Source organism: Trichosurus vulpecula, chromosome 1 (assembly GCF_011100635.1).
Source record: "Trichosurus vulpecula isolate mTriVul1 chromosome 1, mTriVul1.pri, whole genome shotgun sequence".
In the NCBI taxonomy this organism is placed as follows: Eukaryota; Metazoa; Chordata; class Mammalia; order Diprotodontia; family Phalangeridae; genus Trichosurus; species Trichosurus vulpecula.
Window position 1 is genome coordinate 193704362 of NC_050573.1, and position 27706 is coordinate 193732067.

Consider the following 27706-nt stretch of genomic DNA (forward strand, 5'->3'; position numbering starts at 1 on the left):
CCAGTCAAGTGCAATAGGAGCCGAGTGACACAGTCCCCTCCGAAAGCCCAGGTTCATTCAAGCACCTGGAACCCTGCATTTGTTTCCCGCTTCCCGGTAAAACACTGACACATGGAATCCGCTCTTCATTGGCTATGCTGAGAAGAGGGCGGGGACCCAGAGGGGGCGGGGAGCAGCGTGCACTTCGGGCGTCCGGGGGAGAAGAGCTACTGCGCCTGCTCAGCCGGTGCGCCCCGAGGCTGTCCCTCGGTCGCCAGTTTGGATGGCTGCTCCGGGGTTGGAGGAGAGGGCTCTCGCTGCCGGCAGCTGAGGCTTCCGCTCTCCCGCGCTATGGATTGTCTTCCAAGCCTAGCCCGGCTCCTACCCCGAGCTGTGGGGCGGCCTCAGCGAGCCCTGGGCGCGCTGGCCCGGACCCCCGGAGCCTACCCCACCACCTCCTCCCTCGGGCCCCGGGCCGGAGTGCGGCTCCCCGGACACAGCCGAACTGGGCTGCCCTGGAGTACTTGGCTCCGGCAGCTTTGTGAGTCCCGGCGGCCTAGCGTATCAGGTATATACCGCTCCTTCCCCCGAGCCTTCTCAGCGGGCTTAGGCCCTGGATCGGTCCTGGAGGTAAACGCGTTGTCCCTGTGCCCGATTTGACCCTTCCCGGTTCCCGTCACGTGGAGTCCCCCGGATCCTCCTCCTGGGTAATCTCTCCTAGCTAGCTCTCCTTTACTGTCGTGCAAGTTTTGGTAATTACCCTCTCTACCCAGCAGTGTTGTGAACTCCTTATAAACAAAGTAAGACTTATTTTCCGCCCTGTTCTTCCATCCCGGCCTGTCCCCAACACTTAACTGTCCTAAGGCTAACGCGTCCACCCACCCCTTCTCCCCATTGTCACTCCAGAGGTTATCAAGTTGACTGTGTCCTTAATTGCTCAGGTGGGAAGGAGCAGCATAAAACTTTGACTCCTCATTGGTGTGTAGGAGTCACGAGGCATTAAGAATCATGGAATGTTAGCGCTTTCCTGGACAGTCGGTATTAAAAAGATTCCATATGGGCAAAACTGACATCTGCTTTGAATACCACTAGTGGCATCTGGCCCGACTCCCTCATCTTACAAATGAGACAACACAGCGTCCAGCACATAGTAGGCACTTACTGAATGTCTGTTGATTTGAAGATAAGTGAGAGATGACATGACTCCTTCAAATAACCCCAGTGCTGCTGGGGATTGAGTATTTGCATCTAGTCTGGCCCTTCTCCCATCTATTCCTCATATAGCTAACAAATTGATATTCTTTAAGTTTAATTCCAGTCTGAACATGTCCGTCTTCTGTTCACAAAATGTCAGTGGTTTCCCTTTTGCTGTCATATCCTCTTCGTAGACTGTAAGCCCCTTAGGGGAAGGTATTTAGTGTTAGTTATCTCTAGGATGGAGCACAGTGCCTCTTTCTTAGTTGTTCAATCCTGTCCCATTCTTCATGACCCCATGGACCATAACGCTGCCAGGCTCTTCTAGTCTCCATTTTATCTTGAAGTCTGCCCAACTCTCCACAGATTACCTTCACCCCTTCCCCCCCTCCCCCCCCCCCCACTTGCTAATGACAGCCACACAACTGCTGGACTACTCTAGAGCAGGGCTTCCTAAACTTTTTCCACTCTTGACCTCTTCAGCGTTTCTTAAACTTTTGGTTGAGAAGCTGGCTAGGCACGTGGACCTGTATTTTATTATTGGGTGTAATGATCCCCATGCTGAGTCCTTAGAGGAGTAGTCAAGCAAGTGGAGCAAGTGCTGCCTCTGCCTGGGGCTGCTCAGAGATCCACTCTCTTCTCAGGAGTTCCTCTGGGAAGCTGGTGTCTAGGTTCAGAGGCAGCTCCTGTTCTTTTTCCAGAGCAGGGGCTCAGTTCCCCTTTTATCCCAAGCCTCTTTGCCTCTTGGTTAATCCGCCCCCCCCCCCCCCCAGCAGGAAGCAGATGCCCTATGTATAGCCCCAATCAAGCCCTTGTTGCCCTGGAGATGAGTTATGTCAATTCCCTTCTCATCCACATAATTATCTTCACTCTGTATCCCCTTCTCTGATTTATTGTGATGATAAAATAACATAAGAAAGTTAGCTCTTAATAAATCCTTACTGGTTGATTGAAAAAAAAGGGAGAGGGTATGTGGAACAGATGTATCAACATCATTGTTTGTGAACGTGATTTTGATACTTACAGAATAAAGAAGACCTTGAAAAAATTCTTCCAAATTCCAGGGTACTTCAAAAGAAAACACATTTTTACAATCTTACACATTGCTTGCTGACTTTACCAGTTGTCATAGGTATTTGTTCAATGAATGGAGTTACCATAACAGTAAGAAAGCTAACATAGATAATTAAAATCCATAGATTGTCCACACATTTCATTTAGTCATTAATTGTAAGATTTTCTCCTAAAACTATCAGAACTAAATAGAAAAATTGTTTAGTAATAGCATAACTTCTTTTAGTTGGATCATGTCCAAATCTTCATGACTCTGTTTGGTTTTTTTCTTGGCCACGATACTGAAGTGGTTTGCTATTTCCTTCTTCAGCTCATTTTATGGATGAGGAAACTGAGGCAAATGGGGTTAAGTGACTTGTCTAGGGTTACACAGCTAATAAGTGTCTGAGGCCAGATTTGAACTCAGGAAGATGTCTTCCTGATTCCAAGCCCAGCACTCTGTTCGTACTGTGACACCTAGCTGCCCTAACTTCTTTTTACTACTCTTCTTTACTGTCTGGTAGATCTACTAGAAAGTAGTGAAATGGTCTAAATGTAGGAAAGAAAGAAAGGAAAAAATAAAAGGCCAATAATCTGTTCCACATAATTAGCTCTGAAATAATTGACTTTTGTGTATATGGGAATAAATAACAGCATTGTTCACAGGATGATATTTTCTGTTTTTCTTCAGGCGAAGTTCTTCGACTCAGTACTTCTGATGCTTCCCAAGCCACCTTAGCTAGTGTAGCACCAGTATTTACTGTGGTAAGTATTGTACTATTTTCCCCAACTTCACGGTGGAACATCTGTTTTAAAAAATACTTTGAAACATAATTGAACTTTAACAGGATTGCATAGTGTCCTTTAAGTGTTCCCTTTAAAAAGAGTGGTTTCGTGTTAACAAATAATTGATTTTCCCTTCTGTTTTTAGACTACCATTTTTCTGTTTCCAACACCAAGATCTAGTTTATTTGGCGGGGGGGAGGGGGGGGATGAAATGATAGATTTGTATTAATGTCCTTCTAGCTTTCGTGTTTTGCTTAATCATATTTAAAAGGCCTTGGGGGCTAGCTAGCTAAACTTACTATGATTCCACAGAGCTGATAAAATTCTTTGCACAGTAATTCTGGTATACTCTGTGATAAATTAGAATAAAATCTACCAGATTAAAATTCTGGAATTTCTGTATTAATACTGCAATGTTTTCAGCAAATCTATTTCAGAAGGACAGATAGCCCTTCTTAGCCCTTGTTGGGATTTAAACCTCTGCCTATAGGAAATCATCAACCAGTCACCAAGCAAGCACTAAGGATCTGCTTTGTGCCGGCTACTATACTAGGTGTTGGGTATACAGAGACAAAAATAAAACAGTCTCTACCCTCAGTTGGGGGAAAGGGGACAACATGTATAAAATATATAACATACGTGAAGTCAGTACACAGGAATGAGGGGAGAGGCAGTAGCAATTAGATCACAAAACATTTCATGTAGAGTACTTCACTCGAGCCGACATGTAGGATACTAGGAATTTTAAGAATCAGTGGTGAAGAGGAAAGGTCTTCTAGCCTGTACAAAGGCGTGAAGATGGGAGATAGAACATAGTGTGTAAAGACTAGTAAGAGGGACTATCTGATTGTATCAGTCTGGACTGAACTGAAGAGAAGTAATGTATAATGTGGCTAGAAAAGTATATATGAGTTAGGTTGTTAATGGCTTTATATCCCAACAAAGAAGTTTATTTTTGATCCTAAAGAAAATCAGGAGACACTGGAGGCTATTAAGGAGGAGATATCATTTTGGCAGTTTTGTGGAGATTGGACTGGAGAGGGAAGAGACTTGAGTCAAGAATACCCTTGGGCTATTGGAAAAGCCCTCTTAAGAGGTGATAGGGGCCTGACATGGAATGGTAGCTATGAAAATGGAGAGAAAGGTATGGATCTGAAAGATTTGTGAAATATACATGACTCGGCAACTGATTGGATATGTGGGATGACAGTGAGGAGTCAAGGACCTATAAAGGTTATGAACTCAGGTAACTGGAAATATGGTGGCACCCTGAACAGAAATAGGGAAGTTCGGAAGAGGGATGAGTTTCTTGGGGAAAGATTATGACTTTGATTACAGATGTGCTGAGTTTGAGATGCCCACCAGATACACATTTGGAAATGTCCAATGGATAGTTGGTGATACAGGGCTGGAGCTTAAAAGGGAGGCTAGAGCTGTTTATATAATACTGAAGTGATGCACATAGAGCATGAAAGGTGTTTAATAAATATTATTTGGTTAAAGGAAATAAAAATGATTTTTCAGTCTTAGCTTGGGACAAGCATTAAAAACACTACTGCCTATCACTTTACATTAATATCTTCTTCTGGAGCCTGTTTACCAAAAGATGGTAGTTACAAAAATTTCCCTCCTGATATTCCTCAGTACATACTGAAAAAAATGTTCTACTATTTGTTTTTGTTTGAAATATTTACAGGAAATATTTCAATGACATAAATTATACTTTCTAAAAGTAACAAATTTCTTTTATCTCTTTTTAGACAAAATTTGACAAGGAGGGAAATGTTTCTTCTTTTGGTAAGTATCACTGTTTGTTTTTCCCCCTAAACAAAGTTTCGTTTATTTACTCCACTAGTAAGTGAATCAGATGTAAACTAAAACATTGCAGTGTTTTGGATGCTTTCTTCTCTGAGTTTGGGAGCACTGAATTTGAAATAAGAGGGTCCAGGTTTTGAATCCCACTTCTTCTGCTTAGTACTTGTGTGAAAATTATTCATTCTCTCTGGGATGCAGTTTTCTCATCTGTAAAGTCATGGACTTGACTTGAGACTTTTTCCCATTGTGACTTCTCTCTTCTTTCCTCCCTGTCACATGCTGAAGAGAACAAGAATCACAGAATAGCATAGAGACAACAAGCTCACATGTGTTTGTTGATTCCACAGAGTTCCAACAAGTAGCTATGGGAATTGTCTCACGGCACTAATGTGGCCAAATTTTATCTTATGGACTGAACACTGGAAATTATCTTCATCAGGACCCATCTCATTCTCCTCCCATCCCTCATGAAGCTTTACTGGTATCCTTCTCCAGATGACAGTTAGTCACCAACCCTCAACATCCCACCTTAGTTTCTGTTTGCTGTCATATAGTCATTAACATTATCAACATAATCCCTGCCCCTGTTTCTGGGCAAATGTTTGCTCCTTGGGGGCTTGGTTCATCCTTAGGTTACGTCCCTGTTTTGCTGCCCTTTATCTTTTGATAGGAGCTATAATTGTCCTTCATTACCATCTCTTTTCTCTTCCCTTTTATATCCTTACTATTTCTCAGATAACCAGTCAACCATTTTTAGAATGTAGCCCTATTTCCAACCAAACACAAGTCAGGGAGGAAAGAGAAGACCTTCCTTTAAGCCATCAGTCACCTCATTGAGCCTACATTCTTGATTGATCCTCAGACTTTGTACCTTTAAACCTGAGCTTTTTCTCTCCTTACTCAATTTAAACCTGGCCGCCATAACAGAGATGACTGTTAAGGTCTCTTTATGATCCCCTTGCACAGTAGGCAACACTGTCATCTTTTCACAGCAGTGGAGTTTTATACTTTGTGACTTTACATCTTTTTTTGCAATCACAGATTTATGGTCGTTCACTGCCTGGAATAAAGTGTTTTAGAATATGCACTTAAAAAAAAGTATTGCACTAAGGTTAATAAAATGTATTTCTGGGACTCCTCTAACCTACTGTCCAAGATAATGATTTTCTTTACTGTCCAAGATAATGATTTTCTTGTTTTTCAGCTATAAAAATCTAGCATATCTTAACTTGCCTTTTCGAATTCTTGTACTGCTTTAAGAAGTAAGCAAAATTTAAATAAGCTGCTGGCAGATTTGAAGTATTAAAGATTAGAAATAAGGACTTGAGCTGTGGGAACTCCCAGGTGAGGAAATCTCCTCTACCAATTTAAGTTAGCAAGCTTTCTGCAATTTAAAATCTTAGAGAATCTCCTAGAACACATAACCAATAGGCTGCATTGTGCCCCTCAACACTCCTAAGTGCAGCCAAACCAAATTAAAATGTAATTAAGAAATATTTGGGGGGGTGGAGCCAAGATGGCAGCTGGAAAGCAAGGACTTGCTTAAGCTCTCTCCCAGATCCCTCCAAACACCTGTAAAAAATGGCTCTGAACAAATTCTAGAGCTGCAGAACCCACAAAATAGCAGAAGGAAGCAGGTCTCCAGCCCGGGACGACCTGGATGGTTGTTGGGAAGGGTTTATCGCACGGTGCTAGGAGTGGAGTGCAGCTCAGCTTGGGCTGCGCCAGGACGGACCAGACCAGGAGTTGTCCCAGAGCAGGCCTTTGGGCCATGAATCATTGAGCTGTGGCAGTTACCAGACTTCTCAACCCACAAACACCAAAGACCACGGAGCAGGTTAGTGGGTAAACTGCTAGATTGGGTTAAAGAGTGGTCCAGCCACCAGCCCTGGGGGCGGCAGAGGTGGTGCAGCAGTGGAGATCCAGCGTCAGCTGCTTCCGGAGTCCCTGGCTCACACAATGGGAGGAATCAAGCGGCACACCAGAGCGGGAGTGCAATCCTGGTTGGCGGTTCTTGGGGGATCTCTGCTGTGGCAGAGCTTACTGTAACAGTAGAGTGGAAGTAGCTCTGAAAACGGTGGTGCTTGGACCTTAAAGCTTGGGACAAAGCACTGTCTACTCTACAAGCAGTCACACCCTGACAAAAAGCTCAAAGGTCAAGTAGTTGGCTGGGAACATGGCCAGCCAGCAAAAAAGGACACAGACTCAGACTCTAGAATCTTTTTTGGTGACAAAGAAGATCAAAACATACAGCCAGAAGAAGTCAACAAAAACAAAGAGCCTACATCAAAAGCCTCCAAGAAAAATATGAATTGGTCTCAGGCCATGGAAGAAGTCAAAAAGGATTTGGAAAAGCAAGTTAGAGAAGTAGAGGAAAAACTGGGAAGAGAAATGAGAGTGATAATGGGAAAACCATGAAAAACAAGTCAATGACTTGCTAAAGGAGACCCCAAAAAAAAATACTGAAGAAAATAACACCTTAAAGAATAGACTAACTCAAATGGCAAAAAAGCTCCAAAAAGCCAATGAGGAGAAGAATGCCTTAAAAGGCAGAATTAGCCAAATGGAAAAGGAGGTCCAAAAGACCACTGAAGAAAATACTACCTTAAAAGTTAGATTGGAGCAAGTGGAAGCTAGTGACTTTATGAGAAATCAAGATATTATAAAACAGAACCAAAGGAATGAAAAAATGGAAGACAATGTCAAATATCTCATTGGAAAAACCACTGACCTGGAGAATAGATCCAGGAGAGATAAATTAAAACTTATTGGACTACCTGAAAGTCACGATCAGAAAAAGAGCCTAGACATCATATTTCAAGAAATTATCAAGGAAAACTGCCCTGATATTCTAGAGCCAGAAGGTAAAGTAGAAATTGAAAGAATGCACAGATGGCCTCCTCGAAAAGATCACAAAAAGAAAACTCCTAGGAGTATTGTCACCAAATTCCAGAGTTCCCAGGTCAAGGAGAAAATACTGCAAGCAGCCAGAAAGAAACAATTTTAGTATTGTGGAAATACAATCAGAATAATACAAGATCTAGAAGCTTCTACATTAAGGGCATGAAGGGCTTGGAATATGACATTCCAGTGGAGCTAGGTTTAAAACGAAGAATCACCTACCCAGCAAAACTGAGTGTCATGCTCCAAGGCAAAATATGGATTTTCAATAAAATAGAGGACTTTTAAGCTTTCTCAGTGAAAAGACCAGAGCTGAATAGAAAATTTGACTTTCAAACACAAGAATCAAGAGAAGCATGTAAAGGTAAGCAAGAAAGAGAAATCATAAGGGACTTACTAAAGTTGAACTGTTTTGTTGACATTCCTACATGGAAAGATGAAAGATGATGTGTGTAATTCATGAGATCTTTCTCAGTATTAGGGTAGTTGAAGGGAATATATATATATATATATATATATATACACACACACATACACACACACACATATACACATATATATATATGTATGTATATATATACATATATATACACACAGAGGGCACAGGGTGAGTTGAATATGAAGGGGCGATATCTAAAAAAATAAAATTAAGGGATGAGAGAGGAATATATTGAGAGAGGGAGAAAGGGAGAGATAGAATGGGGTAAATTATCTCATAAAAGTGGCAAGAAAAAACAGTTCATTGAAAGGCAAGAGGGGGCAGGTGAGGGGGAATGAGTGAATCTTGCTTTCCTCAGATTTGATCTGGGAAGGGAATAACATATGCACTCAGTTGGGTATCTTACGCCACAGGAAAGTAGGGGGAAGGGGATAAAAAAGGGGGGATGACAGAAGGGAGGGCAGATAGGGGGAAGAGGTAATCAAAAGTAAACACTTTTGAAAAGGGACAAGGTCAAGGGAAAAAATTGAATAAAGGGGGACAGGATAGGTTGGAAGGAAATATAGTTAGTCTTTCACAACATGAGTATTGTGGAAATGTTTTACATAATGATACACGTGTGGCCTATGTTGAATTGCTTGCCTTCTTAGGGACTGTGGGTGGGAAGGGAAGAGGGGAGAGAATTTGGAACTCAAAGTTTTAAAAGTAGATGCTCAATAAAAAAGTTGTTTTTGCATGCAACTGAGAAATAAGATGTATAGGGAATGGAACATCCTGCCCTACAAGAAAGTAAGGGGAAAAGGGATGGGGGGAGTGGGGTGACAGAAGGGAGGGCTGACTGGGGAATGGGGCAATCAGAATATATGCCATCTTGGAGTGGGGGGAGGGTAGAAATGGGGAGAAAATTTGTAACTTGCTAATAAATAAATAAATAATAGAATAATAAATGATAAAATAATTGTTAAGAGAAAAAAATAAATTGTTCTGCTCATCAAAAAAAGTAACAAAATAAATTAAAAATATAGTCTAGCATAAATACTGTTAACGCTTGATTTTTAAAGTCTGTATGAGGCCTGCAGGGATCCTTATTTACAGTTTAGTGCCCTCTTCTCCTCCTTCCCCGCCCTACCCCCAAAAAATACCTATTTCAGTTTGACACCACTGTCCTAGAGCACTAAGAAGTCAAGTGACTTGCCCGGGTCACACACCCAGTAGATGTAAAGGCAGAACTTGTACCAAGATTTTCCAGGTTTTCCAGGCTGCTTTCTTTCATCTATCATGCTGCTTACACTGTGTTATCTCTTATTTAAGAATATGGTTATTGCTACAGTATAATAGGTCATAAAGCCCTGTTTACTGCAAGGCAGTTTTTTCTACGGTACACACATCTTGTGTTAGCAGTTGTGTAGAATCTTTAATGTTTTCTGGTGTAATACAATTGTGGTTTTTACTTTAAATTCTTCTTAGATTAACAATACAATATGGTGACTTTGAATTGTGGAAAGCATCCTTTCCACAGAGGAAATGGATTAACATAAATTTGAAACCTTTCAACCACTCATGAAGAAGTACTTCTTTTTTTTTTGAGGGAAACTATTTCTAGGGACTTTATGATGCCAAAAGAGTCACCATAGCTTTTGTTTTCTTTAGTCAAATAGCATTTTTAAAAACATCGAGGAGTATCTTTGAAACATGTTATGACATGAAATTTAAGCTGTATTTTATATTTTAATTTTTAAAAATTTATATGTATTTATATATTTTTGTTTAAATAATTGAAATTATTTTAATTTTTTTGTCTAAACTGTTTGATTTTTAGAAAGAAAGAAAATAGAATTATACCAGGAATTAGGTCTTCAAGCCAGAGATTTACGATTTCAGCACTTAATGAGTATCACAACCAGGAACAATAGAATTATCATGAGAATGGAGGTAAAGGTTTTTTCTTTTATAGTCTTCCTTTGAGTATTTATTGATGATATCTACATTAATTGTATTGAGTTTTGACTGTATAGATAGTTCATAGTTAAAAGTAATCTTGTTATTAAAATGCCTATTTGAATCATTGTTAACCTTGCTCTAAGTGTCCCACCTTGGTCACTGAGAGTCACTCAGTTCAGAGTTGCATTGTTTGCCTGCTGGCTTTAGAGAAGAGTGATGCACACTCATTCTCTTCGCACATACTTCACTTCTCTAAATCCATAACAAAAAATACTTCTTTCCTCTGGATCATTAACTCTCTGTTCTTGATTATTTCCTTGGTGCTTTCAGCTTGTTCACCAGAGGTTATTTTATCCCTTGCTCCTAAATATTGTCTCTTTGTTCTAGATGAGCTCACCTTAAAAGTCAGTTGTAATACAACTTTTTCTTATACATAGTTTTTACACTTATATTCAAAACCTCCACTAAGTCCTACTCAAGGGGCTAAGTACAGGCTCTAGACTTTCCTTCCAACCTAGAAAAACTTTGAGTTTGGGGTAGGTGATGGGCTGTGCTTGTTATCTAAGGATATGGCTAATGAAGACTAGAGCAGCTCATCCTCAGTGGTTGGTGGCAGGGCAGTGAATTTGTCTGCCACAGTAACTCCCACAGATCATCTACGTCATAGAGTGATTGTGATCATTGGTGAAGGAGTTGTTCCACCCGAATTAAATCACAGCTCCTTAAAGTATTGAAGAGATAAATGCTTAAATCTATTCTCTTTCGACATAAAACAAACAACCCAGAACCCCAAAGGATTGAGTTATTCTAGTTGGCCAAGGTTTCCAGATAAGCAAGGACCCCTGACATGTTAGAACTTTATTTTTCTTAAAGGGAAGTAAAAAAATATACTCTGTAGTCCTTCCCTTTAATAAACAGAGTAATAGCAAATATATTTATCCCTTTTTGATGTCATCATTATGAACATGAGTTTGTACTGTGTTGAAATAGATGGTATGAGACTTAAGGTTAATGACTGCCCCATAGCAAGTGGCCATGGAACTTTCTTGGGAAAACATCTTACCAACTAGTATTTTAGCTATTTGCTTTTCCCCTCATAAATATGATATGGCGTATGTACAGCTGCAAGGCTTCTTGGGCAGCATAACTTTGGCAGATTTCCTTTAAATTAGGAGGTAAAGTGTTTTCCATACCTTTTTTAAAATATCATTTTTTACAGTCACTAGGGCTGTCCTTTGACTTGTCAACACCATTTACAATATCACTTATGATATGTGTATTAGTGAGATAATGAACTATTTTGTCCTTTCTCCTTTTACCCATTCTTCTGTCCCATTTGCATTAAGCTTTTTGGTTTTGTTTTTTTTTGTTTTTTTTTCCAGAGAGTAGAGGAAGGGAAAGAAAGAGAGTCCATCTTCATTTCAAGAATTTGTGCTGGAATATCTTGAGGTTGACTTAGCCAGAGCTTAAAAATCTTCATCCTTGATGATGATGACACTTATGTAGCTATAGCAGGCTTTCTCTAAGTTCAACTTTCCTTCAAGTTCAGAAATTTCCTTTGGTAGATCAGTGCTTCCCCAGGGTTGTGCCTTTTGGTAAGGTGTAGCCTGGGTATTTGCAGTCATACACCCTTAACATTTCTCAGGAAAGCTGACTCTAGAGATATGGACACAGAGGGAGATACTCTTTCCTCCACACCTTCCTTGCCCAAACTTGTATGGATATTCATAGTCCTGGTGACGAGTTCTCCCATCTGCTGTAACTGACAGACACTTGGTTCCCCTCTTGAGCATCTGCTACCATTTGGTACTGCCTGGAATGCCTGTGATGCTTTGCTGTTCCTTACTCATTTATCTCCCAGAGAGTAAACCCTGCACATTGACCTGGCTCCCAGGCTTCTGCCCACATGCATCCAGATTATGCCTTGATTAGAACTTCCCTTTATGTTATTTTATTGCAGTTCACTCTGATTGTGCCATCAGTCACTGGCAGATTCAAAACTGACCAACTTCTCATTCCCAGCCTGACTAAGGACCTAACACCTAGCCCACCTTTGGGGTTTTTGAAATTACAAACCTGCTGAGTCTTTTGCTTTAATTTTTTGGGGTGATTGTTTTTTAATTTACCATTTGTCCACAGCAATTTGTGAAATACTAAAAGCCTTCTGAAAGGCTTCTGTTTTAGTGAATTTAGGGCCAATTTTTTATAAGTTCACTAAAATGAAAGTCTTTTAGAATTTAAGTAAAATGACTCAGTGAAACCAGGGGGCATTTTAAGAGAAAAGAAGGTTAAGACTCTGTTGTGAATCTTTTATCTTTGCCCTGCTTGGGATTGTCCTGCAAGCCTTGAATAAGTCTGTCAGTCATTAAAATAATCCAGGTCCTTTAGATTAAGAATGAGAGAGGCAAGAACTTTGACTTGATCCCAAAAATATTTGAATTGTGATTTACTCTGTCACCTAAAAAACTTAAAGAGGTTTAGCAATTATATTGTACAAACCATGCGGTGTTTCATTTATGCTGAGTTCAGATTTCATGCTCTGTTTATGTTGTATTCTTCCCTATCATTTAACAGTTTGTATATTATTTTACAGTATTTGAAAGCTGTGATCACTCCAGAATATCTTCTGATACTAGACTATCGTAATTTAAACTGGGAACAGTGGCTCTTCCGGGAACTCCCTTTACAGCTGGCTGGAGAGGGCCAGCTTGTCACATACTCCTTGCCCTTTGAGTTTAGGGCCATAGAAGCTCTTCTGCAGTTTTGGGTGAGCCTGGTTTTCATTTATCTACTTGCAATGAAAATACTATTGAATAGGAATATAAATTAGTGTCAGTTATGGTATAATTTTAGATTATCATATTTGTCTGTGTCTTTAAAAAAAACAAACCTCAATGTTTCTGCTCTCTCTCTGTTTTTCTGAATAGAAACTTAGTGTTTAAGGCAATGTGAGAGGCAGCTGAAATATATCTATTCAGTGGCAGTTTGACTATTTCAGCAATAACTTTTTAGGAACGGATAAGATAGGAAAGGTACCTGCCATCCACTGTTTTCATTACTGAGTCAAGTTAGAAATGTTTTTCCTATGGGTTATTTCAGCTACCATACTGATTCTTAATGGATAGGTTTTGTTTTTAACTAATGAATTCCTCTTCTTTTTGTTAAGTGGGTATCTATAGCAAGAGAGTCTTGTTTGGCATGTTAATAACCTCTCAGCTTTAAATCTGGGCCATTGTCAAGAACTCTGGAGAATGAGCATTTCAACCTGGGTAATTTTGGTTTAGAATAACTTTTGGGTAGTTTGCCAGTCCTGAAAGTATTCTAGTCATTTACCATTCATTGAAGTGTTATGGACATTTCTAGATACTGTAGGTTTTTGTAGTTAATAGAGGATTCACTGACCCAGAATATTCTAAAAGGATTGTTTTAATTCTTATGAAAGGTCATGTTGTTATCTAGATCAACACCCTTCAAGGGAAACTTAGCATTTTACAGCCTCTCATTCTTGAGGCCCTGGAAGCTTTAGTGGACCCCAGACATTCATCGGTGGACAGAAGCAAACTGCACATCTTACTACAAAATAGCAAGAGGTAAATATGTGACATAAGAGGTGGAGCAGCTTTTCATTCAAAAATCGTCTCATTAAAGTAGATTTTCTTATGATTCCAAATGAGAATCATAAGTGTAATAATTAAGTGTAATTACTGAAATATTTGTAGGAAATACTTTCTTATTTTGATGAGCCTCTGATCTGTCATGTGTGTGTGTGTACTCCCTCCATTTGTATGTCCTGAAACTCCCCCATGCCTTCTTGGTATATGTGATTCTTGTATATGGTTATGTGAATCTTCTCTAGATGGATATACTATTTATGCCTAAAAGCCGCCTTCTGGTTCTCTTACCATTTCATGGCTCCTGCACATCATCCAAGGAGTCTGGTTGTTACCTCTTAGGCTTGCTCTACCTCCAACCTCTCTTCCTCGTCATACATGCTTTTGCTGTTGTCACTTACACCTTGTGTGCACATCACCATTGGTAATATACTGCAGCCTGATTCTTCTGAGATGGTGACATTCCATATAAAATCCCAGAAAGAATGTTGGTGTTAAAATATTATAATGCTTTTGTAGGAACAATCAAGGAGTCTGTCCATCAATAGACAGGTGGATAAAATGAGCATTTATTAAATATTTACTATGTTCTAGGTGCTAGGATAGTGGTGGAGACAGTCCCTGCTCTCACGGTGCTCACATTCTAATAAGAGAAGACTACACATAAAGGGGAGCTGGAAAAGGGCAGGGAGGGGGGAAGTTTGGTAGAGACCTTATTCCTGGCAAGATAAGGCTAAAGTTTCCCTATCCAAGCCCAGGGTAGTTCCAGGGACCACATCCCAGGTTCCTACGGGAAAGGAGTGGAAAATATAAAAATGATACTATCCAACTTTACATAGTAATTAAGTTTTTTTCACTTTCTGAATGTGTAGATTAAAATAGGATATTCTTTTATACTCCCAGTATACTTACTACAATATCTCCTAGGTAGTTTTATGTTTCATGAGTTCCTTATAAGGAACTGCTGGGTGGAATTGAACTGAAACTAACACTTTTTAATGATTACGTATGGTAAATTAAATATACACATGGTTATAAACTTTGCACTAAAGATAAACATACTCAAGAGTTACTATTGAAGCATTTCCAACATAAGGGCTGCTCACAGAATCTCAAAGTTAGAGGGCCTCACAGAGGCTATCTTGTTCAAACTCTACCAGAAGAATTCCTTTTATGATATTCCAAGTAGTTCTCTGTCCTACCCTTAAAGATCTCTGGTAAGGTCGAATTGACTACCTCCCAAAGTAGGCTAGTTTGATAAGTTAACATTTTTATGAAGTTTTTCCTTCCAGGAAATTTAAATCTTCCTTTTTGAAAATTTTTACCCATTACTATTAGTTCTGTCCTCTGGGGCCAAACAAAACAAGTCCCTCTTCCTAGAGAAAGTCCTTCAGATAATAGAAGACAACTGTGAAGTTCCCTTTGAGTGTTCTTTCTCTCATGCTAAATATTTCCATTCCTTTCAACCAGTGCTTGTATGTTCCAGCTAGTCATTGCCCCTTTTAAAATATGACACCCAGAACTAAATTCAGTACTCTGTAAGTGTTCTGCCTAGGGCATGGCACAGTGATTCTGTCACTTCCTGTTGATTCTTGGGCCTCTCTTAATAGGCTATAATGACATTTACTTTTCTTGATTGCATTATGTCATTTTTTACTGTAGTAGCCTTTCAGCCAGTAAGGTATTTTTTTGTATAAACTGTTGTCTTAACTGGGCTCTTCTGTCTTTTACTTTTGAAATAGATTTTTCTACTCTCTAGGTAGTTCTTTATATGATGTCTCCTAAATTTCATTTACATAGATTTAGCCCATTGTTTTTGGATCTAAGATGTTAGTTACACATTCCTCTCAGCCATATGGCATCTGCATATCTGCTAAGCATATCATCTCAGCCTTCTTCCTAGTCATGATAAAAATGTTCAACAGCATAAATTTGAAATATTCTGCTAGAGATTTCCCTCCAAGGTGATGTTTATGCTGTGGCATCAGCACATCCTTTGTGGTCCAGAAGGTATTAGAGAATAAGGACGAATGTTTGTCAACCGAACCACTTCTGTGATAGCTTTTCTCTGTTTCTCCAGTCTTTTTCCTTAAAACATTACTGTGCTCACTTTTTGTTCCACTGATACATGGCCAAGATATCAGAGACACCTGATCTCTAATTTGTGCATGAAATATTATTTAGATATTCAGCGTTTGCATTTTATTTTCCAGTTCTACCATGCTGAAATTTTATTGTTCATAAAAATTACTCCATAGGATGTCATTCTTACTCTGATGATGTCACAAATAAATAGGGGTAATGTAAAATCAGGAAAGGTTTTTAAAATCATTGATATATAATACTGGTGAATTGTATGAGATAAAATGTATTGCCCCATAATGAAACACCTTTGAATGAATGTGCTTCTAATTATTTTTCTTACTTCCATAGCCTATCAGAATTAGAAACAGATATTAAAGTTTTCAAAGAGTCAATTTTGGAAATACTAGATGAAGAAGAATTGATGGAAGAACTCTGTCTAACCAAATGGAGTGATCCTGAAGTCTTGTAAGTCTACCATAGCCCAGACCCATTTTTTAACAGTTTATGTCCTAGGATCCATATTTTGCCTTCTTATTTTAATATTTCTAATGATAACTTTTTAGTACAAAGAGTACAGCTAATGTATTTGCTTTTCTGTGACAAATTATATTGAGGTAAACAAACATTTAATTTCCTATGTGCAGACAATCAACAAGCATTTATTAAGTCCATACTATGTACTAGGCACTAATGATACAAAGAATGAAACAGTCCGCTTGCAAGAAGCTTACATGCAAAGGAGAAGCCAGCAAGTAATTCTAATAAATATAAAAAGAATAGATAGATACTAATAAGTACATAGGAGTTAAATATGAGATGATCTCATAGGGTGGGGCATTAGCAGTCAGGGAGATTAGGAAAGGCTTCTTACAGAAGGTGGTACTACTTGAGCTGAGTCCTGAAGGGAGAGGGGAGCTTTGTGAAACAAAGATGGGGGTGAGGAGGGCATGCCAGTGCAGAAGCACAGAAACAGATGAGTGAATGTAATATACAAAGAATGGAAAAAAGGCCAATTTACCCAGATTGTAGGATGAGAGGTAATGGACAGTGATGTTGGAAAGATAGGTTAGAGAAAGGTTGTGGAGAGTTTTGGAAGTCAAATAGAACAGCTTATATTTTTATCTCAGAGACACTAGAGAGCTACTGGGATTTATTGAGTAGGGGAGTTGCATGATCACATCTCTGTGTAAGGAAAATCACTTTTGTAACTCTGTGGAAGCTGGATTAGAGTGAGGAAAGGTTTGAGGTAGGGAGATCAGTTAGGAGGCCTTTTCAGGGCATTTTATGAGGCTCTAGGGGGACACAAGGAGGAAAAACCAATACAGTCCCTTCTCTCTAACAAATTTATCTTCTAAGGGACATATAAGGGTCCCATAAAACTTTGGTTCAAGTCCCACCTCTGACATATAGTGATCCTATGACCCTGGGCAAATCACTTAACCTTTCAGTTCTGCAGGCAGCTATTTGAAACTAAATTACAGAGAAGAGACCCATCATCGGTAGAGGAAATTCCTCACAAGGGCTGAAGAATTCGCTTCAGGTAATGAAAAAATGGTAGTTTATGATACGTGCCATAAGGAATTTAAAGACAAAGGCTTCATAGGTATGAGAGATAATATCTGGTTGGAGTCTTGACAGAAAAGGCTAGCTTTTGAATTGGTCTTTGGAAGATGATTATGGTTGTGACATATAAATATGAAGGAGAGGTGGAACTTCAAATGAAGGAAACATAAGAGGAAGCACAAAGAAAAGAAAAAGGGTGGGCTGTATACTTGGGAAGGGCAGTACAGTCTAACCAGATTGTAGGGCATGGCTTTGATTCCTGGGGAAATAAGTTATAAAACAGATCATTAAAGAAATGGTTGATGAACATCTAGAAAAGAAAGTAGTGATTTTGTTCCGGCATTTCAGTCACGCCTGAGTCTTTGTGACCCCATTTGAGGTTTTCTTGGCAAAGATACTGGAGTCGTTTGCCATTTCCTTCTGTAGCTTATTTTACAAATGAGGAAACTGAGGCAAGCAGGGTGTTAAGTGCCTTGCCAAGGGTCAAAAAGTTAGTGTCTGAGGCCATATTTGAACTCAGGAGGATGAGTCTTCCTGACTCCAGGCCTGGCACTCCATCCATTGCACCACCTTGAAGCCTGAGAGTAGTAATAGACTATTTCAATAACTTTATAATTGGTTTCCCTGCCTCAAGTCATTTCTTACTTAGTCTGTCTTCCATTCAGCTTCCAAAGTGATTTTCCTAAAGTAAAAGTCTGACCATGTTACTCCTCAGTAAACTCCAGAAGTACTCTGTTACCTTCAAGATTAAATGTAAAGTCTTCTTTTGGCATATAAAAGTATCTAAATCCCTTCATGACCTGATCCCTTCTAACTTTTTGTCTTCTTACACTTTACTCCCTTCACATACACTGTCTAGCTACACAGGCCTACTTGTTGTTCCTCATACCTGACACTGTCTCACAACTCTGCCTTTGCTGTCTTCTCTAGACAAATCCACCCCCACCCCACCCCCGCCGACCTTCCCCCACGTAGAATGTTCTGCCATTTCACCTCTGCCTTTAGAATCTTTGGCTTTGTTCAAAACACAGTTCAAATCCCAATTTCTTCAGGAGGCTTTTCCCAGTTGCTTCCCTACTTGCTGCTAGTGCCTTCTCTTAGATTAACTTTGATGCACTTTGTGTATATATTTTATGTACATAGTTATTTACATGTTGGCTCCAGTTGGCTTTGATAAGATAGAAGTTGTCCAAAGTAGGATAGCCAGGACTAGAGTCCGTGTCATATGAGGATGTGTTGAAGGCTGGGGGTGTTTTTCTTAGAGATGTAACATAATAGCCATCTTCAAGTATTTAAAGGGCTGCTGTTTGATTGAAGGATTATAGGCCCTATTTGTCCACAGAGGGCAGAATTAGAAGCAAAGAGTAGAATTTGTAGAAGGACAAATTCAGGCTTGAAATCAGGAAAAAATTTTATAACAATTAGGGTTGTTCAAAAGTGGGATGGGATTGCCTAAAGAAGTGGTGAGCCCTCCCTCCTTGAGGGTCTTTATTGGTCCATATCTTGGGTTTATTATAATGGTTTTTTTCATGTATGGTTTGAACTAGATGGCCACAACTCTCAAATTCTGTGATTTTTATATGTAACAGGGAACATAGAAGATAACGTTGGAAAGATTGTTTGGAATTGGATTAAAAAAAGGCCTTAGGTATCACTCTAAGGCATTTGGACTTTAATCAGTGACTGGTGAGGAGCCATTTGTGGATTTTGAGTGAAGGAGGGACATGATAAGAGCTATGCTTTGGGAAGGATAATTTGGCAGAGGGAGAAACTGGAAACAGGTAGACCAGTTAGGTTATTGCAATGTTTCTGTTAGGAAGAGGCTGAACAAGGATAGTGGCCAGGGAAATGGAAAGCTGAGGCAGATGTAAGACAAATCTGGAGAAAAACATAGAATTTGTCAGCTGATTTGACGTTGTAGACAAAGAAGGAAGAGTCGAAGCTGACACCAAGGTCTTGAACCTTATTGCTTAGGACAGTCTGCCTCTTTCAGAATCAAGTTGTATGTGTGCGTATGTGTGTGTGTATACACGTAGAATTTCGTTCCCCTCATCTTCCTATCTGGACAGGAAGGGGCACATGTAAAAGCAGATCTTAATCTTACTAATGTAGGATGCCAACCAACCACAGACAGCTATCACAGAAAAAGAAAAATCTCTACCTTTCTTTAGGGGCTGGCCTTAGATGCTCTCAGTACGAAATTTAATACCAGGTAGGTCTTGTGCTAGTGTGATATGTATGCATATATGAAAGTGATATGTCCCCATATCTCTAGCTAAATAACTTTTTTATTTGCAGTGAGAAGAGCAGTTCTGGAATTGATCATGCAGAAGAGATGGAACTGCTTTTGGAAAACTATTACAGGTTAGCTGATGATCTCTCCAATGAAGCTCGAGAGCTCAGAGTATGGATTGATGACTCAGAAAGTATTATTTTCATCAATCTAGACAGGTAAGCTCACCTTTTCTAAAACTCCATCAAAGATTATTTATGAACAGCTACTCTTTTCCTGATCAGGCCTATTGTTTCAGAACATAGATATCATAAGTGTACCATTATTATTAGATATCATATGAAAGTATAGCCTTTTTGATATTAGTGTGGATTTTGACACCTTGCTTTTTCTACATAGAGTATTTGATTTTCATGCAAAGTGTAGCTAGCAGATAAGTTGTTCTGATCTGAATAGGTGTTCTCCACCCTAGCCATCGTAATGTGATGATGAGGTTGAACCTACAGTTGACCATGGGAACCTTCTCTCTTTCACTTTTCGGACTACTGGGAGTTGCCTTTGGAATGAACTTGGAGTCCTCCCTTGAAGAGGTGAGAGCTTATTATTTTGAAAAACTCTGGGCTCCTTTTGAAATGAGTATTGACTTGTAGATCAACTTTGTAATTTCACATTTCCATGTATGTAGTTATTTTTTAGGTTGGGCCCAATTTTCTAACCTGTCAATATCTTTTCCAATCCCGAATCTATCAGGCAGTACATTAGCTATACTTCTAGTGTTATCCAGAAATCTGAGGAGCATGCCATCTATGTCTTTGTTAGTGATAAAAATAGTAAACAACACAGATCCCTTGCACACACAGATACTTCTAAAATTTCACCACTGGGTATATTCAAACTACAGTAGCACCAGAAATTTTATAAATGGACATATTTGGAATCTTTCATGGCAGTACAACAGAACCCTTAGAGAACATTGGCATATGAAGGGTTCTCACATGGAAGAGTGAATAAACTTCTGCTTAGGTGCAGAAGTAAAGAGCAATGGGTTAGTTTCAGAAAGGCCTTAAAGAAAAACTTTGTAACCACGAGGACTATGCCAAAGGGCTCCTTTAGGAGGCAGTCAGAACCCTTTCCCAGGAAGTATTTAAGCAAAGGCTGGATCATCAGGTAAGTGGTAAAAGGAATTCTTGTTCAGGAGTGTATCACTCTTTCATTCTGATCTCTGATAGTTACTTCCCATAGTATTCATATAGGACACACAACTACAAGTGTAACAAGGAAGTGAATCTTAACCAGTTCCTTGAATGAGGATGATTAAGTCTCCAGAAGACATTTTTCACATACTGAGAGTTGGGATTCATGTGAATTGTAAAGAAGTGTATGACTTTTATCCAAAAACTGAAGAATTATTAGAATTTCTATTGCCATTTTATGGTAATGATGACCCCAGAGAATTGCAGAATTTTCAAGTGCTTCCTGACTTAGCAAAGAAATGAAATTACTTTCACTCTTGTTTTAGAATTGAATGTAAAGTTGATATTCATGTGTGGCATACAGAATGCCTTTCCTGTTCACAGACCCTTAAGGGTTTTTGAAGTACATGCACACTGCACCAACTGCCACCCTTTCCCTGGCATTGGCATGACACTTGGGTAAATATTTAGTAAGTTTAATACCCTAGCCCCTGGTGTGTCTGGAATCCTTTGTTCTATGTTAACAGCAGCTATTTCCAAATTGTGGGGATAGGTTTAGGAGGGGTAAGGAAACAGGAGAGGTCACACAGCAGAAAAGAAGGAGCACACTTAAAATGACTAAGGAAACAGGAACATGAAATATCTACTCTTTTGCCAACTGTTTCTTCCCCCAGAGGTGTCATGTCATCCCATGTTGGTAACAGAGAGTCTGGCTTACTTTATACCTTTCTGGCTCCCAAATTCATGAATTTAATATTCACAGAATTTTTGCAGTCTCAGGGTTTATAGAACCATGGTGTATATATGTGGTAATGCCCATTTAACCAAAATAGTCATCTAACCAGAACACATTCCTCACCTATCCTGCATAAACATTTATCTGTAAACATTCTGTTCTGCTGTAATGCAGTGTAATATTCTCTTGAGCTCTCAAAACAACAGTGAACATAAAAATGTTTGTTCTTATATTCTTACTATACTATATAATCCTGTATTCCTAATTTTACTAGTGATCCCTAGACCTAAACGCAAAGTAGATTTAAGCTGACCGTTACAGCTGTCTTACAGTATTGTTGGATAGCGAACTGAAAAGTATTCATTAGAAATACTTAAGGAGAGGCTACAATGTCTTTCTGTCAGAGATTCTCACTAAAAGATTTCTATGCCAAGTAGGATATTGAACTCTAAAGGACTTCTGTTTCCTTCTAGCTCAAAAACTGTGTATTCTTGGTCCCTGGGTATCATCAAGGGAGTTTTATTTGTCCCATGCCACTGTAAGGTTACTGAAACTAGGAAAATCTGCTCACTTTAGACTTGGGACAGTGCATTGTTGCTGTTACTAGAATGTTGATCCATCTGTCCTCCCGGGCTTTCTAGAAGTCAACTTATTTGTTCCATTTTTTAGGACCATAGAATGTTTTGGCTGGTTACAGGAATCATGTTTATGGGAAGTGGCCTCATCTGGAGGCGCCTGCTTTCATTCCTTGGTCGACAGCTAGAAGCTCCTTTACCTCCTATGGTATGTTGTACTTAAAAGTGTGCATAGATGACTGTAATTTTCTCTTTGAAATTCCTGTTAGGTACTTACTTCAGAGAGGTAATTTATCGTGTTAGACTTGGAGTCAAGAGGACCTGTGTTTGAATCCCACTTAGACACTTACTATCTGTGTCACTTCGGGGCAATTCACTGAACCTCTCTCCGCCCCAATTTCTTCATTTGTAAATATCTTTAGTGCTGCCTCCAAAGATTGTTGTGATGATTAAATGAGATAATGTATGTAAAACATTTTGCAAACCTTAAAATGCTATGGAAAATTTTCTCATTACTGGATCCTAAAGGATCTGAGACCCCAATGTAGTGTCTTTCATGTAGGTAAGTACTCAGTGTCTACTTAATGAACTTAATTGTGTTGGTTCACATTATTTGCCTGTCTTTTTCCTTTCTCTACCTTGCCACATTTGGACACACTGTCTTCTCAGTAGGATCCTGGAAGAATTTGTATTAAATACATCAAGGAGTTTTTGGTCCTGTATGTTATAAAAATAGGTCCTTTAAAACTTTGGCAATGGTACATTGGATTTTCTGGAAGTATTTTCTTTTGCCATTGTAGTGATATAATTTGATGAATATAAAAATGTCCATTTGAATAGCATAGAATTGTTGAGCTCTCTTTATCAATGCAGAATCATGAAAATTGTTAATTTTTCAAATAATTTATAAATTATGAGGTGGCTGGGTGAGAAAAAAATTATTTCAATATTTAGTGGAAATACTTGTCTTGAAATTACATAATGCATCTTGGATTGCATATCTTATTTTGCAGTCTATACATTTAGCAATAAAATAGTCTGTTATTTAAACTTTCAGTTTTATCAGAAATAAAATATTTAAGTGCATTTTCTAGGTGGTGCAGTTTATGAAGAAATAAACTTTTAGGCAATTATAAAGAAATACAACTGACATGATCAGTAAACATCTGTTAAAACTCTTGCTATATACAGAACATGATACATTTTGACACATGAAAGAAGTTGATGCACGGCTTTGTCATAAGGAAATTCTAGATGCAGAAAGAAAAATTTTGTTATACAAATGTATAAAAATGTATCCACTTTTCTTAATTTTGTACCAGCAGTGTCACTAAGGAAATTGATTTATTATCTGGTATTTTTCCATAACTACTTATGTAGGTATACCAGTCACTGTAGTTAATGTGATCCCTTTTTATAATAAAATCAGTTACTTCTTTTGTTTAGATGCCTTCTTTACCTAAAAAGCCTCTCCAAGCAAGTGGAAGAATTGAGATAAAGAACAATCTCAAGCCAGATGCCTTTGGGTCAAGCAGAAGTATCCTAACAAACCGATAGGAACAGCAAGCAATGACTGAAGTCATGGTTTTGGTGGTTGACATAAGAAGCTTCTGGCACTATTCTAATTTATTTTCTTTTAATAAAACTGAAGACTTGAAAAAAATTACTAATGGTTAAAATACAACCACTGAATATCAATAGGCTATGGCAATCTTAAGACTGGGATTTTAGTTCATAAAGTCAGAATTCAGAGTAAAGGAACAAAGTGAAATAATCAGTCAGTCCTGCTTGTCTTCGTGCTTTAAGGGGCCAAAATCTTGTTTTAACTACATATTCAAAGAGCGGCTTTTATTGACATATTACATTGAATGTAAGAGTGTTATATAGAACTGAATTTGGCACAAAGTTAGACTGTTCATTAAATTATTATATTTAGCTTATATATAGTACATGTGAACATGTTCACATGCCAAAATAGTGCATGTCCACACTTGCAAATTAGCACGTGCCCATTGTGCAACTGAATGATATTAATTATTAGTATAATCAGGGGATCAGAGTTGAAGCCACAATATCCCAGCTCTCAAAAGACTTAAATCTAGAATCCTAAGATTGGAGTAATAGAAGAGTTTTGAACATATACTAAGACCGACCAGAACTACAAGGCATATCAAAGGTTTCAAGACATTTCATACTCTATTACTGTGATTATTCTTGGAATATTTAAGTTCACACACATTATTCACGTAAGTAAAAACCTTGATTAACTGGAATAGGTATTAATCTGGTTAACTCAGAGTTAACCAAAGAAACCTTTTTTTTCAGCCTTTTTTTAGAAACTTTCTAAAATGTAGTGGTCTACTTTTCTGCCTTAAAATTGAATAAGCTTAACATAATTGAATTTTTTAAATTTAAGATTTTTTAACGTACTTATATATGTACATGTTGTCTCCCCTAAAGCACATAAAATTATTGCAAAAAGGAATTATTTCCTCTTTGCTTTTGTATGCCCAGGCCTAGCAGTGCCTTGGCATGTAGTTGGTGTTTGATGCAGGCTGACTCAAAAGTCTTAGTGCAGTGGTAAGCCTTAATAGCTACTAAATAAATGCTTGTTGATTGATGGTTCTAAAAAAAATAGTCGTTGAGAAGTGGGGATATGTTGAGCCTATGACATTTAAATACATGCTGTGTGTGTATAGGGCACTATGCTAGTTTAGGCATTGGAGATACAAAGAAAAAAAAAAACTCAAGGCAAAACTTCTGAGTGTACCGAATGTAATTGGGAAGTGTTCAATATGATAAATAAAAAGGCAGTTCAACATAGATAATATTAATTTGTGGTTTTCTAAGTTGATATGCCAGCCTAGGGATCTGTTTCTGTTTGAGCTTGACACTGGTGTTCTAGTATGCCTTTAGTGAATTTTAAAAACGTGGTTTTATGTGGTCTCTAGAAGTCAAGCCATAGAGAGAGCAGTCCTGGAAAGCACCTGATAGTCCATCCTAGCCCTACCTTATGTCTCTATGTGGCCAAATTCAAGTCATGTGACCTCTCTGAGCTTCAACTTCCTCAAATGATTCATGAGCATTAAATTAAATATGTAAAAGTACTCTGAAAACAAATGTCCTGTGCAAATATAAGGTAATACAATGATGAAGATGCAGCTTCCAATTGCATGGTAGCCCAAAAGAATTGTTGAGTGCTGACAACCATTATACCTCAGCTAACCAGTGTCATCCTATTTTACCTACTTGCTATCAGTTATCTAGTTTTGTGTTTCCTACTATCCCCATGCCATGTAGTCACAGCTCATTAATGGAAGGAAACACCTTTAACAATTGTATGGGTCCTTTGCAATTTTTAAAGAAATTTAGAGATTCTATTTTCCTTATATATGAGGAAACTGTGGCACACAGAAGTAAAACTGACTTGCCCAGGGTCACACGACATCAGAAGCAGGACAAGAATTCTCTTAGCTCCAGAGCCAATTTTCCATCATACCAAATGATCTCTTCCTTCAAAGTTATTCTGCACGAAATTTAAATGGCAGATCCTTGCTCTACAAGATATTTTTCCATGTTTCCTGAGGAGGTATAGGATTTTGTAGTTTAGGGAACTCACAGTGAGGAAACTCTTTACTAATACAGATTATACCAAGGAAATATGTAATATAGGGAAATTACATATTCCGTATTACTAACATCTGTAACTGAGTAAGCTGCCGTACTTTTAGCTCGATTCAACAGACAGTTTATAAAGTAGCCTGAAAGTCACAGTACCATGATTTAAACTTGTTTTCAAGATTAGCACAAATGTAAGATGCTATAGAAAGTGCCTAAAAATCCAGATCAGTTTCTGTAATGTAGCTTTTGTCATAAAAACAACATAAAAAAAAAAAGAAAAGAAGAAAAAAAACAACATAAAGCTGGATATCATTGAGAGATTCTGATTCCTAGTTGTTACTGGTTCATCTGGGAACAGGTTGAGCTCTCTTTTTCTGGGTTATTTGGTAATTCATAGGAAGAAAAGTGTCCTTCAAGGAGCAGAGATATAAAGTAGATTTGACAGAAAACAGATGAGTCTCTGGGCTGATACTCTCATTCTTAAATATACTAGCAGAAGGAAAGGGTCTATGGGGAATTCTAATGAGCCACTGAATTTGCAGGATAGGAAGGATTTGTTTTAGGTGACCAGCATGCATATTTTGGAACAATGGAGCTTTCTAAATGAGGGAATAACAATAGGGATTATGAACCCTCTCCCCCCCCCCCCCCAAGAGTCTTGAAGCATTTAAGAAAAGTTTGGGATTTGTTTGAACATCTTTAATACTTTGATTTCGCAGAGCCATGCCTCGAAGCATTTGGCAGATTTGAGGGTTTTTTTCTTTCAATCTAGACTTGGGATTTGTTTCTTTCTTTGCGGCTATGGAGTTAAGTGACTTGCCCAGGTAACACAGCTAATAAGTGCCTAAAGCTGGATTTGAACTCAGGGCCTTCCTGACCCCAGGGCTGGTGCTCTCTCCACTGCCCCACCTAGCTGCCCCAAGATTTGGGATTTCCCTGTGGTAGGGAACTACCTTCCTGGTAAGGAAACTCCCTCTACTCACATACACCTGCAACTGTTCTGCAACTCATGATCTTAGAGAGTGGCCTGGGTGATGGAAAGGGGTGACTTGCAGGGATGTTATAAATTAGAGGTAGGATTTGAATGTAGGGCTTCCTGACTTCAATATCAACTCCCTATGTACTATACCATGCTATATCTCCTTAGGCGTTGTTATCTTTGTGAAATAAGCAACAAGTGTACCTGTGTTACAAGCTGGAGGAATTAGAGCCTAGAGCTGAATTTATCACATTAGCTAGATTGCCATAACAGGAATGCTATGGATCTCAAGACTCTTGCTAGTTTTTTGCCCCTCTATATTTAGTAACTGGTTCTGTCTGTGACCTGGATGTTTTTTAAAAGCTTTTTGCTCTTTCATATTCTCCAGGTAGGAAAATTTTTAACTACCTCATAAGATTAAAGAGGCAGATTAATTTTTTTCTTTAACTTTGGAGGTTGTCAAGTGTTCGTTCCAAAGTTCTCCATTAGATCCACCTTGAAAAATGTTAGGTGTTCCATGATTCAAGCTTTCCTAGTGGTAAGAGCTCATGCCAAAAAGTGATACTCTCTAAAAATGAACTTCTAAAAGTACATTAACTTAGCCTATCAACCTGAGATGGTAGAAAGCTAAACAGTAAATGTGAGAAGGCAAGCATTGTGATTAACCCTGGCAGCAAGAAGCAGCATGGCAGGGTAGACAAGGCATAGTAGACCAGGGACCTTCTGGCTCTGCCACTAATTTGCTGTGCGCTCTTGGGTAAGTCACCTGATCTGCTGTTTCCTCATTTATAAAACATGGCCATTGAGCTAGATAGTCTCAGAGGTACCTTCCAGGTCCAACAGTGTATGGTTTAATATATGCTAATAGAAATAATTGTGGTTCTTTAATTAGCTGGTTGTTAGAGCTAGCCTCCAAGAAAAATATAATGGTAGCAACAGCTTTCTGAAACACCATTAGTATTTGATCTATATTTTGTGAACATAACACTGTGATATACAACT

The 27706-nt window shown here is 38.7% G+C and overlaps 1 protein-coding gene across 1 annotated transcript; it reads left to right on the plus strand.

Annotated features, from left to right (window-relative positions):
- Positions 1-228: 228 nt before the first annotated feature.
- Positions 229-26003, plus strand: MRS2 (magnesium transporter MRS2). Its single transcript, XM_036740757.1, has 11 exons — positions 229-547; positions 2918-2991; positions 4773-4809; positions 9987-10099; positions 12702-12875; positions 13568-13698; positions 16153-16269; positions 19666-19818; positions 20073-20190; positions 22199-22312; positions 23551-26003. Exons 1-11 carry the CDS (start codon positions 331-333, stop codon positions 23659-23661), a joined length of 1359 nt encoding a protein of 452 aa, XP_036596652.1. The 5' UTR covers positions 229-330; the 3' UTR covers positions 23662-26003.
- Positions 26004-27706: the final 1703 nt, after the last annotated feature.

What these genes read in the sequence shown, in the direction of transcription:
- MRS2 (XM_036740757.1), top strand. Translation starts at nt 331, where the DNA reads ATGGATTGTCTTCCAAGCCTAGCCCGGCTCCTACCCCGAGCTGTGGGG. An exon ending in AAGCTCTTCTGCAGTTTTGG is followed by an intron (nt 12,876 to 13,567) that starts GTGAGCCTGGTT and finishes GTTGTTATCTAG; the next exon opens with ATCAACACCCTTCAAGGGAA. An exon ending in ATTTTCATCAATCTAGACAG is followed by an intron (nt 19,819 to 20,072) that starts GTAAGCTCACCT and finishes TCTCCACCCTAG; the next exon opens with CCATCGTAATGTGATGATGA.